General features: G+C 39.1%; 1 protein-coding gene across 1 annotated transcript in view; it reads left to right on the forward strand.

Moving 5' to 3' along the window:
* Positions 1 to 5,888, forward strand: part of LOC111874194 (nuclear factor related to kappa-B-binding protein) — a 32,019-nt gene extending 26,131 nt beyond the window's left edge. Inside the window, exons 13-16 of the mRNA XM_023869484.2 lie at positions 756 to 907; positions 2,639 to 2,857; positions 4,009 to 4,243; positions 5,029 to 5,888. Of these exons, the coding sequence (XP_023725252.1) occupies positions 756 to 907; positions 2,639 to 2,857; positions 4,009 to 4,243; positions 5,029 to 5,198 (776 nt within the window). The 3' untranslated portion in view covers positions 5,199 to 5,888. The remainder of the gene's footprint in view (positions 1 to 755; positions 908 to 2,638; positions 2,858 to 4,008; positions 4,244 to 5,028) is intronic.
* Positions 5,889 to 13,854: the final 7,966 nt, after the last annotated feature.

The raw sequence follows: 13,854 nt of genomic DNA on the forward strand, positions 1-13,854 counted from the left end.
CTTAAATAAACCAATTAAACATCTCTACTGCGTCTTCAGTAACGTAAACACGTTACAATATATATATATGTGTGTGTGTATCTGAATTGTTCCGTTGTTAATTTTGGGGCTTACTTGTAGGGAAACAGGACTTGTGTTCTAGTTGGTAATTACTGTTGTTACAAATCCATTGTTTGTGTATGTGGAAGGGTTGGTATAGTACCTTTGTTCATAGTGGAAATTCCAGTCAATTATATATCTAGAGGCACAAAGTTCGGCTTCACTGCACTAACGTGGAAGCAATACAGCTTCTTGACAATGCAAGGACAGTGAGAAAGCTCAAGAAACTCAAGCTGTTTGTAAGTGTAAGTGCACGTTAGTGAAAATACTGAGATGAAGACTCAAGCCACTTGAACTAGTGAGACAGATAATGTGCTCAAGACACCAGATTCTGGGACACGCCGGTGGCCGTAGTCTTAGACATTTAGTTATAGTAGTAGTAGTTTAAATCAGAAGAGAAATGCTCATTAGTCTCGGACTAGTTACATTGTTAGAACGCAAAAAAGAATATTATATATATGAGCAGAACAAAATATGGATGGCTAGAAAATATAGTGGCTTCATGCATTATTTTTATCTGCAAACTCAACAGATTTCTCTGAGAGAATCCCTAGTTTATTCTGATATTATATTCAGAATTTGACCTAATAGGTGAGTTTTCTTCAAGTTTGTTATCTCACACAACTCAATTACAGCATTGCTCTTTACCTTCTCAGGCACAGCACTTCGTGTGACAACTGGAGGAAAACCTGGACAAACAAGCCTGATTCAGATACCTAGTAGCACACAATTTGCAGTTGTGTCTCAAGGCAACTTACTGTCTGTGGGTCAGCCACGAGTGATTCAGACCCAGCTGACCAGTCAGCAGGTATGTTAGTGCTTAGCTTGTAAAGTGCAACTCACAGTTAACATTGCTTTCTCTTAGGTTTCTCCACCAGGCAGTTTGGTGTAGCAGTAATGCCCTACATGTATACGTACAGGAGGAACTCAGTTTTCATCTCAGGCAGGATGCCAGCTTCCCTAACTGATGGTTTCTGTGTTTTTCTTCATTTCCTCCATGCAAGTGCTAGGATATTACATCAGTTCTGGGAAGAATTTTTGATGACTGTAATGACCATGCTGCAAGCTGGGAGGTTACAGATGTGATTACCAATGAGGTCATTGGAATTTTCAATTGATCTAATCCTTCCAGCCACATTATGGGCTTGGGGTCAACTCAGCCTCTAGCAGAAATGAGTACCATGAATCATCCTGGGGGTAGAGGGTGGCCAGCATGGAAGGCTGACAACCTCACCACCATTTATGAGCCAATTATCTAGAAATACTTGGGGACCTCGATGTCTCAGAAACCTATGGGCCTCCATGGACTGTTAAAGGGATAGCTTTACCTTACAAAGAATATATTGTGGTGGAGATTGTTTCTAGAAAAATGAACACATAATGGTATAATGAGAAGGTTGAATGTTTCTGTAACATGATACTGAACCTTTTCAGGTAATGTACAGAACTGTTTCTTAAGCCAAACTGTTGTGTTATGTACATTATTCACTAGCTAATTCATTTGACTTCCCAGATTGTAGATTTGTACCTGCAGTAAGGCCAGTGCAAAATAGCTAGTAACAAGGAATCCATTTGGAACATGTGCGAGTATTTGCTCTGATTTGTATGACCTCTGTCCTTTCTTGTTTTTAATAAGTATGAAATTAACACAGTCAATGTCCATCCTAACAAGTGACAAGCATTTGCCACTGTGTATGTAAATGATATTTTCTCCTACAGATGTCATTCAAAGTCTATTTTGTTGAAGCTTGAAGGAGTCAGTATATATGGTGACTGTCAGTTGTTTTTGTTTGTGAGAGTTTAGGTTCTCACAGCAATGAATGTGAAGAGTACTATCTTCTGGGATGTGACACTATGTAGTATGGAAGAGATTTACTGCTGTTTTGGACAACTCATATTGCTCTTCTTGCTTCCTGCTTGCTTTCTTGGATTATTCTTCAACCCTGAAGGTGACATTCCTCTGAAACAAGGGTAAACTTCTAAATGGTTCTGACAGTAGTGTATAATAATCAGAAATACTAGGTTTTGGACTTTGCCCATCATCTGATATTCTAGAAAGTGGAAAATACAACGTTTCGGAAACTGGATCTGTTTATGTCTTCGGGTGAGGGGGAGGCACCTACTCCTTTGGGTCCCTTAGAAAGGTCCAGTGATTGAAATTATCTCTTTCTAAGGGACCCAACAGAGTAGATGTCTCCTCCCCTCCTCACCTGAGGATGGAAACAGATGTTTCCAAAACATTGTGTTCTCTAGTTTCTAGAATACCAGACGATGGACAGAGTTCAGAAACCCAGTAATTCTAAAGGTAAACTTCTGTCTAACTGCACAGTGTCACATTCCAAAAGATTAAACTCTTTTTGTTATTCATTTGGTCTCATCCATTTTGTCTTAAATATAGTAAATTTGAGTCTAGTATTCATAAGAAAATAGCCATCCCAGCAAGTGAAATCCCCTTATCTGGGTGTGATCTGGTGTATGGTAGGAAGCACGGTCCAGATTCAGTAGGTAAATGCAGGACATTTTAACAAAACTGTTTCAGTCCCTTGCCACAACAGCGGGTATACAGCAGCAACAAGTCACAAAACTCGTCACAGCCGCAGGCAAACCTGTGGTCGCAGGAGCTGCAACTACAGCGACTGCCAACTTGCGCATGATAGGGCCAGCAGCTGGTGGACTCAACCTGGCCCACATTGGTGGCAAACCTGTGTTACTTGCCAGTAAAGCTCAGTCTACACCCATACAGGGACCAACTGGCCAGGTGATTAAAAACCAAGCCATCACAGTCATTTTGGGTACTCTGTATAAGGGCCATGGACTGACCTCCACATCTCCCCTATGCTGTTAACCTCCTCTGCGAATTTCTGTTGTTCGCATCCATCTATCCATTTTATTCACACACAAGGGATGATGTCCTTGTGAGGTTTAACATTCTTATGGTAGTAACTGAAGACTACTGTCTTTTGAGATGCAATGCCATGTAGTCTACTAGGTATTTGGCAACATTTCAGAGCAACCAGCTGTCTCCTTGATGATGGACTGTAGATGGAGGCAATAGGTTCTTCTTGAACTTTGGTAGCTGTCTATCTGACTGCATGGTATCACATCCCAAAACAGTAATTTTTAGTGACAGCTACCTACACTAACAGTAGGCTCTTTGATCTGATGATGGGGACAGGGGTGGTCCCTGGAGCATCAGTAATTTTTAACCAAGTGGCAAGACTGATAGCTAGAAGATTTTATCAGCTTTAGCCACTGCAGAAGCTCCAAATATTAAATTGTGTTTATTTGTGTATAAACAGTTTCTTTACTTATATAAAGAAATTATTTTATTATAATTATAAACAACAAGTCTTATAAGGAGGTGAATAGTTCCTTATTATAATTTTGCATAACCCCCATTTAGTGAAAATCCCAATTTAGTGGTAAGAAAAGCCATTCGCAAAGGATTGATTAAATGGATAACTCACTGTAGTGCACAGAGTTGGGGGTCTCAAGTGCCATTCCTGGGACTTTGTTGCATGACCTTGCTAAAGGAAAAACAGAATTACTACCAGTACTGAATAAATGCTTGAGGAGCTGATATTTTGTGTATGACCTTCAACCTTGAAATAAATTTACACCTGCCTTCCTGATAAAGTTGGATTTGTTTGTGCTTTGGCTTTGGATAAATGGCTGCTGGCCCTCACCAGCACAGCCATTCTTGGTTCCAGGTCCTGGGGGACTCATTACCATATTTTTCTCTCGCACAGCTCTGAGAGTCATGCAAGGATGTCTCTTGTTTTATGCAAATTTTAAGTTCAGTCACAGACTCTTGGAACATACTGTTACTGACAGATCACAAAACAACTTTTAGGCTTACACCAGCCCTGAATGTCTTTGCAATATGAGAAAATTGTTGGTTGTTTGCAGAACGTAATCCTGACATCACAAGCTACGGGTGGCCAGACGGTTGTATTAGCATCACAAGCATTGCGAGCACAGGGTGGGACTCTGGTGCTTCAGCAGGGAGGTGCTCAACAGATATTGCTGCCACCTGGTTTTCAAGGAGGGACTCTCAATATTAAGACCCTGCAAGGTCTGCAAGGCCTTCAAGGCCTAAAAGTGATCCCTTTGTCACAAGCAACTGCTGCAGCAAGCAACAAAGGTGAGGAAAGCTGCAACAGGTCATAATGCACAAAAAAAAATATGTAATTTATTTTGTATATATTTATTTAAGGATTATTAACCCAAGCTATAGCATTAATTACTAAAATAAAACAGTAATATGAAAAATTAGTATTTCAGGATCTATGAATAAATGGACTAGTGTTTACAGAGGGGTGGTAGCAGCTCAGACTATATAGCGCCAAATGGTAAGGGTAGTAATGAATGTGGAATTGGAAAGGGTGTGCGCGTGTGTCTGAGTTTGTGTGCATCTGTGCGTACATGTGTCGGAGACTGAGCAAGTTGGTTCAAGTGGCAACACTTCAGACTTGTATTAAGGATGTGCCCAGTTCAAATATCAGATGGGCTACTGACTATCCTAACTGATATATTTATATTTCATGGTTTTCCTTAGTCTTTCCATCCAAATGTTCGTGTGACATCTTAAATTAAGCCATGAACTCTTCCTTCCACATCCTTTCCAGTTCATTATTCAGAGTCATCCTGTCATTCAGCACTATAGAATCTGAGTTGCTGAAAGCATTATTAAATATACCGCAAGGAAAAGGGATCTGGAAGGAAGCAGTTGTGCCCTAATTTAAGGTAATTTTATTGTAGAGGGTGAGAGAACCCAGAAAGAATTTCAGTCAAGATACTCAGTGCCCAAGCTGAGATCTCAACCAGTCACCTTTGGAAAACAAGTCCCAGTTACAAAATACCTTGTGTGATACAGTTCAAGAAACTGTCGGAAAATGACACATGGTGTGCTTACTGTCACTTTCTTAGGTCGACAACAAGTTTATGCTCGGATCATCAGCCCTGGGCTGAGACCAGCTGCTACCAACATTGTCCACCAAAACACAGCTACAGCAATGACGTTGCAAAGTACCACCAGTGAAGCCAGTCCTGCCAATCCGCAGCTGGGAGCAGGTCCCTCTAGCAATATGGAGCAATAGACACTAACACAAAGAGAGAAAGAGCAAGATTTTTTCCTTGCAATCAACACAGTTTGTATGAGAAGAGTTATTGTTCGGACTCTTGCAAAATGGAGATAAATTATGTGAAATTATAAAGCAGAATCTTGTTTTATCAGTGATTGATAATGATACTGCAATAAAAATAAGATAAGTGTTGTAGTTTATATGTTATGATATTGTAACCATTTGTAAATAGTAGGTTGTCTCACTGCGTGCTTCCTCAAGTATTAACTGTGCATTTGGTTTTTTTTTTTTTAACTCTCACAAGACTGTAGTATCACAGACATTGTCATACAGTGAACGTTCTTTTTAGAGCTTTTTGAAATGTTGGTGCTGTTGGAGCCATAGTTTTCTCCTCCTCTGCTTGTTTCTGATGCACACTATTATCTGTTTATGAATTAAGTGTTCAAGAAGCATGGAACTGGAATGTAGTGTGCTGCTATGATACGGAAATGCTACATTGTATACATACTCTGTATGATTGTCTTTGTGTTGTAAACAGAGGGGAAATGTAGGTTGTTTGAGAACATGGTACAAAGGAAAGTTTAGTGGAACCCCCATTTAAAGTTTCTTTTGGGAGCAATGAATTTGAGCATTAAACTGAAGAATATATTAAATAGATGGAATTGAGATTAGTGATTTGTGATCATAATAAAGAGCTTGATAATTCATGCTGTTCAACATATAATATTATACTGAATAAATTCAAGGAGGATGGGATTGGTGGGCCATGCAGTATGCAGATTGAGATAAATATGTGCAACATTTTAGTCAGAAAGCCTAAATTTTTAAATACTTATATGTATTTTATGTAATGACGCTGTCAGTTGCATAGACTGTATGGTGGCAAATGGTAGGAAGATTGATGAATTGAAAAGAATGTGAACAGAAACAGTCATAGCCTATTTAAATGCTGTAGTTTGCCTGGAGGGCCTGAGGAAAATTTGAAAAACCTTAGTTGGGATAACTGATATCGTGGCCAAGATCTGAACTGGACACCTCATGAAGTTTTACTGCCTGAACCTTCTTGCTCAGGCAGAAAACTCAGCAGGAAGACACAACTTGAAGCAGAGTGTCATTCAGTATTCAGCAGAAGCAAAGTGACTGAATTGTTTAAATTTTGTATGATAAATTAGGCCCTGTGGTTTACTCAGCCTCTAACAGAAATGAGTGCCAGGAATTAATTAAATAATTTTCCTGGGGAGTAAAGCGCGGCCGGCGTGTAAGGCTGACAACCTTACCGCCATCTTTGAACCAATTGTCTAGATAATGTGGGACCCTCAACATCTCACAACCCTATGGGCCTTCACGGTACATGGATAGCTTTACTTACTTATGATAAATTACTAAGAGCTCCAGAGCCGGTATTTTCACTGTGAAAGCTTCAGCTTTTATATCTTTGGGCTAATTCATAAAATAAGATTGTGTTCCCAAGACTGTTTACAAATATGCTGCATTTCAAGATAATTTTTAGCTGTTGATGTTCTCTTGCACAGTCAGACATCTGAAACTTAATGTAGCTGAGAAGCAGTGAATCCCCCCCACTGTAAAGCTGTGTTTGCCACAGAAAACATTTCTGGTCCAACCACAGACTTTATCTGATAATCCCTGCAGTTTACAGTATAAAATGACTTGAGTGTTAGGTAGAGTAGTAAAGTTGTGGATTTTTTTTATTACTAGTGGAGTGGGACTAAGTTCCTTGTACTCTGGCCACTTCTGGCCATACCAGCCCAGATAATAGGTGAGGGTGATTGTGAAGCAATTGGTGGAATGAAGATTGGCAGGGGAAACCGAAGTACGCAGAGAAAACCTGCCCCAGCACCACTTCGTCCACCACAAATTCCACTTGACCAGACCCGGGATTGAACCTGGGCCACCACGGTGGGAAGCCAGCGACTAACTGCTTGAGCTGTGGCACAGCCCTAAAGTTGTGGATTAATATGAGGGTGGTGCTCCGTTCTACTCTCAGGTGGGGCACTGGCTATCCTGACTGCAGATTTTCTCGCTTTTCTCAGTTCCTTCACAGAAATGCTGGGATAGTATGCCAGTTAGGCCATGACTGCTTCTTCCCAGTTTATTATTTACCAGTTGTCCTACCATTCAATGCTACATGATCTATATACTAACAGTGCTGTAAATAAGGAACAAGAAAAACAGATTAGAGTGTACTACAAGTTGGCCTACTGTTTGATGATGGCATATCACATTGTGTAACACTCTTTATTCTCATAATGTATATCATCTGGTTTCTTTATATAAAGACATCAGTGTTTCAGAAATGGGTTCACTTTCTCTCTTAACATGGAGAAAATATGAAAAAGGTCATACTGTACACACAGTATGAAAATGTCTCAACCTAGGAATGCAACACAATAGGACTTTATATAAATGCAGTGGAACCTCCATTCAGTTTCCACAGTATAAGGTATTTTCCTTATTTAATATTCAGTTTCAGTGACCCCAAGTCAGTAATCTCAATGTTATTCCCCCATTTAAGATCTTCAGTTTAGTCTTGAAATCTAATGATCCCTACAGCACTATTAACAGGGGTTTCGCTGTACATAAATTTTCAAATGCGTATGTTCTCAGGCTAGTTTATACAAGTTGAGTGACAAGTTTCAGGGCAAATGTGCCGTCTTCAGGCCCTCAAATACTTTAATATGTATATAAACCTTTTGTATTATGAGGAATTATACATCTTGTATGTATGTAATTTTGCCTGTCCCACTGAAGACAGCAAACCCATTTCAGAACCATGGATTTTATATAAAAAAATCTAGGATGATGAAAAAAAAAGGTAAACTTGTTCCTGTTCTTAATTAAATGCTATGCCATGAAGACACATGGAGGAGTGGAGGTATAGTTCCACCATTATTGACCTTGGACGTAGATGGTGAGTGGTCAGCTTCATGCCCTGCCCACATTATCCCCCCCTCCACACACACACACACAGAAAAACCCCATGATATCCATTGGGTAGGATGCTGAGTGCACTCGAGAGCTGGTCTGGATGTTTTGAAGAACAGAAAAATCCCTCCCTCTGCTGGGAACCAAACCCAGCCATCCAGCCCATAGCCTATTGCAATACCAACTGAGTTATCGCACTCAGAGTCGAATAAATAAATAGCTTAGAAGTTCTCACCTTGATGATTTGTCAGGTATTCAAATAAATAGATCTAACATTAGAAAATCACATTCCTTTCCATTGCAAGACTGAGCCTTACTTTTATAACTAATTACCTCCATGGAGCATAGTCCTTGAGAAGCTAATATTTGCTCAGCTTGCCAAGAAATTTGTAGCATCTGTGGAACCCAAAATTTCATTATCATGTCCACAAGAGCCCACCACTTATCACTACCCTGATTCATATTAATCCAGCCCCTCCCATCTTATTCCTTTAAGTTTCATTTGAATATTATTCTTTCATCTACACCCAGGTCTTCCAAGTGGTATTTTTCCTTCAGGTTTTATTGTCAAAACTCCATATACATTTCTCATCTCTCCCACGCGTTCCATATGTCTCACCCATCTCATCCTCCACAATTTGATCATCCTAATGATGCTGGGTGAAGAGTACAAATTATGAAGTGTTTTGCTGTGCAGTTTTATCAAGCCTCACACTGTTTTCTCCCTCTTCTTCCCTCTCCAAATCATAGCAGCACCCTGTTCCCAGACACCTTCGGTCACATTCTTCCTTTCATGTCAGAGACCAAGTTCCATACCCATTCAAACAAAATTAATTGTACCTGGTGGATTCTTATATGTCAGTGTCAGAATCCCAAAGGATAAGATACTGTTGTTTCTGTAGCAGACGTGTAGTCATGAATTTGTGCATAATCATTTGCCCAAGCTTTGAAGTATGTATGACTTTGAAAGTGTATGTTTACACATGGATGTGTTCAGCGGGACCTTCAGCATCTCCTGTGAGATCAGAATGGAGAGATAATTAAACAAAATCTCAAATTCTGCTGATTGTCACAGTTTCGTGTTAACTTCAGCATTTCTGTTGGCAATATTTCATAGAACAAACACAGAGAATGAATTTTGTGTGTTGAGTGAAATCTTGAAGTCATCTTCTGTGATGTGATGCCATGCAGTCTGGTAGATGGGTACCAATGATTCAGAGCAACCAGATGTCTCAATGTCCAGGACAACTCTGAAATCTCAGACTATACAGCTTGAAGCCTTCTTCAAACTATAAGATGTCTGTATGAGATTTGAGGTTCTCACATTGGTCTTCATAAAGAGTTCTTTCTTCTGGGATGTAACACTGTAGTGTGGTGAAAGTCAATCAGTGTTTCAGGACATTCGCTGTTTGCTGCTTGTTTCACGCTGGTTTCTTGCTTGGCTTACTCTACAGCCTTGAAGATGGAGGTGACATGTTTCTCTGAAATGTTGGTTGACTTTCCCCAGGGCTTTATGATGTTATATCAAAGAAAACTCTATGAAATGTCTCTTCAGTTATCTCTCCTGCAACGTGTGGATGGGCTTAAGTACAAGTTTTATATAAACTAACAAACTACAATAATATATTGCAACAAAAATACAGCTACCATACTTTGTGTCACATTAATTACCACATAATTGTCGTGTTAATTGTTTGTGTGAAGTTTTTTTAGTTCTCTGTCAGATGTCACTGTATGACTGAGTGAATGTCACTGTAATGTATGAAGTCATTTTGAAACTGTAACAGAATGTAATTTAAGAAATTTGTATATATGAACTTAAAATGAAGTTTCTGAAACCATCAGGTTAGATGGGAGAAAGCTTATCAGTGTAAATAATTTAAAGTTAATTATGATTTGAAACTTTCACAGTGATCATATGCAATGAAGTCTCCTCTGTATCAGTGTTTCAGAGACCGTCTCTTTCTCCATCATCAGGATTTGGTGTGGTGAGTGACATGGCCAAATGTTGTACAGGGTGATCCACTTTTAGGGGAGGTCCTGAATTATTAACCCTTAGGCGACAAACAAGAACCATGGGACAGTTGTATGCACTGGTACTTGTGAATGGATGGACATGATTAAACTAACAGGTGATTCTGAAATGTGCCAAAACTGCATAATTCTGGTTTGGTCTTAATTAAGCTACATTCTGTAGTACATAAAAAAAGGTGTTAATATTTCTTTTCAGCAATATACAGATGGAAATTTTGACAGAGGGCATCCAATATGTAAAGAAACTAAGAATAGTTTAGCATTATGTATTGGTGGAAGTGTAATGTTGCACTTTACTTCAAATCACTGTTTCCAGACCACATATCTGGTGCTCTGAAATTCTTAATTATGAGAATGCATCGTTCTTTGCCAAAACAGGATTAGCTTATTAAAATACTAATTTTAATAATTCCTAAATAATCAGATTTCTTGTGAATGACCATCTCTGCTCATTCAGCAATTGGATGTTCAAGAAATTCGCTCTTTACAGAACCCACAGCATCTTCATTCATCACCAACCCACCATCAGTCTCTAAAGTGAATATAGCAAACTTGAATTCATTCTTGTACAAAGCATGTCATATGCACAGTGTTGGTGACTAACTGACCTGTAATATTCTGCACTACGAGTATGTTGAACTTGAACTCATATGGGAAAGGAAGGCAGCATGTTCCTTCAAAACTTGGTATCCGCCCACAAAACTACATGATGCCACAACCCTGAAGACTGCAATCTTAATAATCACTGCTGTAAAACCATAAACACTTACACAGATTCTGTGAGTTTCTTCGTTTGATTCAATTTGAAGGTAATTTAGAAATAAATCTGACAAGGCCTACACCTCATTTTGAGCAACTTTTATAATGTAAAACAACAATAACATCCCCTAAAACTTGTGCATCCTCTCAGAAACTTTGGTTTATTAACAAAATATGACCAGATTGAATCCATCTGTCTACCACAGATTATTGTAACATATATTTATTTTCACCCTGTATAAATATATAGTAAAACCTGCCTTAAATGGAAATATTTTCAGGTCCCTTGACTTTGGGGCTGAAAAAGATGTTAAATAACCTGGATTAAACGGAAACTGTTTAACGCGGACAACGGAAATCAAAATAAGCCTATATATGGAAAATTTCCAGTCTTCCGGAATGCATCATTTAGAATAATTTTAGGCATCCTATACATTCTACAGAATTTTGTTTTCCCTAATTCTTTAAAATAAGCTTCTAACGGTACTGCACTACCTGCACTGAGATTCAGCAGAATTGTTTTCCCCTTCTGGAAATTGTATTCAGTAAGGGCTCTAGGCGTGAACGGAGAAGTTCATGGAGGTAGGCCTAGGCCCACTGGGGATGTAGTGCCAAGGAAAAAAAAGAGGGCTCTAGGCCTACAGTTCTACTTTAGTCTAGCAGTTGTCATCATGGCTACAAAGACAAGAGTTGTGCTTGATCTTAACACAAGATTAAAAGTGATTCATGTGAGTAAGCAAGATAAATTGTCTGTTAAGCAGATCATGAAGATGTTTAACGTTGGTAAAACTCAAGTGTATGAGATTCTAAAGAAGAAAACAGAAATTCTGAAGCAGTGGGAAACTTGTGCTAATGGAAAAATAAAAAGAGAACTTAAGAAAACTGCAAAAGAAGACGTTAATAAAATAGTGTGGGAGTGGTTTGTCAGTGTGAGGGCGAAAAATCACCAGGAATATGCTAAAAAGTCGCTGAAAAACTGGGGAAGACTGAATTCAAAGCATCTAATGGATGGTTGGAGAGTTTTCGCAAAAGACATCGGATAGTTTTTAATGAACTTTGTGATGAATCAAGTGATTGAGGAATGGGAAGCTAAATTGCCATCCATAATCGAGGGATATGAACCTGAAAACATAGTGAACGGTGATGAGACTGGACTGTTCTTCAATGGTAGAATGAAAATGCAAAACCAGTATGTTTTGTTGTTCTTGGATAACGCAACATGCCACCCCCATATCGAACTTTGCAAAGTGCGACTTGCTTGGTTCCCTCCAAACACCACTAGTGTTTCTCAACCAATGGATCAGGGCATCATTCGGAATGTTAAGGTCCACTATCATAAATTAATAATGCAATCTTTGCTCGTCAATATAAATTCTACATCATCCGCCTCTGTGTCTCGGTTCTAGATGCGGTTATTTGGATAAGTCAAGCAGTAAAGAAGTTGTTACCAGAAACTGTGACAAAGTGTTTAAAAAAAGCAGGATTTTCTACGGTAGAAGTTACTCCTAGTGTAGAAAATGAGAATGACCAGAAGGACTTACAACATTGCATGAATGAAGCTGCTTTCAGTAACTGCAATGCTGAGGACTACATCAACATAGACAAAGATGTGCAAACAGAACCAGACACAATGGATATCGATGTATTAGTTGAGAATTTTAGAGAAAATCAAAAAGGAAGAGAGGAGGAGGAGGAAGAGGAAGAAGAGGAAAATGACCTTGTGATAGAAGAAGAAAAGTGTAGAGTGAAGACTTATCAGGATGCTGCCAACAGTTTAAAGGTACTGCAGGAGTTTGCCATGCAACGGAATGATTCAGACATGCTTACTCTAATTTCTCAAGCTAAAGTGTTTGTGGAAAGTCAGGCAGCCAAGAGAGTAAACTGCATGCAAAAAAGTCTGCTGGAGTTCTGGTAAAATTATAAAAAGTGAGTACTGCAATTTTTTCCTGTTCAGTGTAATGTTTGCATGTGTTCAATGATTANATATTACATGTGCCACTCAGAAATAAATCCAACAGAAAATCGATTTACAGTTAACAAAATATAGCATAGAAAATAGCAACAAAGAGTGTTCACGTCAGGAATTCTTGTTTCCAATCTTCCTCATCTTTCATGTATAAGTGGACCTGCTTTGAAAACAAAATCTTTAGTAGTAGTAGTAGTGCTACACACACGATTTCACAACAATTCACGATTTCAACATGATTTACACAAAATTTCCTATACAGTTGAATGGATACAATGAATTAAATAACCTGCAGTATCCATAAAGCAGCATGGTTTTATCCAAACTTGTGGGCCATGGTTACAAATATTATTGGAAAAATTTTGATGCTGGACTATATTTGATTCTTGGCCATGCCATAGCCCAAGCGGTTAGTTGCTGGCTTCCCACCATGGCGGCCCAGGTTCAATCCCAGGTCTGGTCAAGTGGGATTTGTGGTGGACAAAGTGGTGTTGGGGCAGGTTTTCTTAGAGTACTTCGGTTTCCCCTGCCAGTCTTCATTCCACCAAATTCTCCATCATCATAATCACCCAGGGCAGGCTACAATAGGCCAATCAGTGGCCGCCATGCCGAGTGGACCCAGTTGGACTCCACCCCTCACTAAGCAAATTTTTTTAAATATTTGATTCTCGCACATTTATTGATGTACAGCATAACATCCCAGAAGATATAACCTTCTTGTAACTGTTGTGGGAAACTCAAATCTGATATTATTTCTTTTTTCCAAATGCTAGATGGTTCTGGATAGGTTCTAGTGGTCAGCTCTTGTGAACATGGTAAGGAACTTCGGTTTCCATAAAAGGTGTGAACTTCATGACAAGCTGAAGGACTGTCAGCATGTCAAGAATGATTCTGGCTGGTAACAGAACACAACATACAGTGTAAACATTTGTATAATCTCCATTATGTTACCTACAACACATAGTACTA

Source organism: Cryptotermes secundus, unplaced genomic scaffold (assembly GCF_002891405.2).
Source record: "Cryptotermes secundus unplaced genomic scaffold, Csec_1.0 scaffold26, whole genome shotgun sequence".
NCBI lineage: Eukaryota > Metazoa > Arthropoda > Insecta > Blattodea > Kalotermitidae > Cryptotermes > Cryptotermes secundus.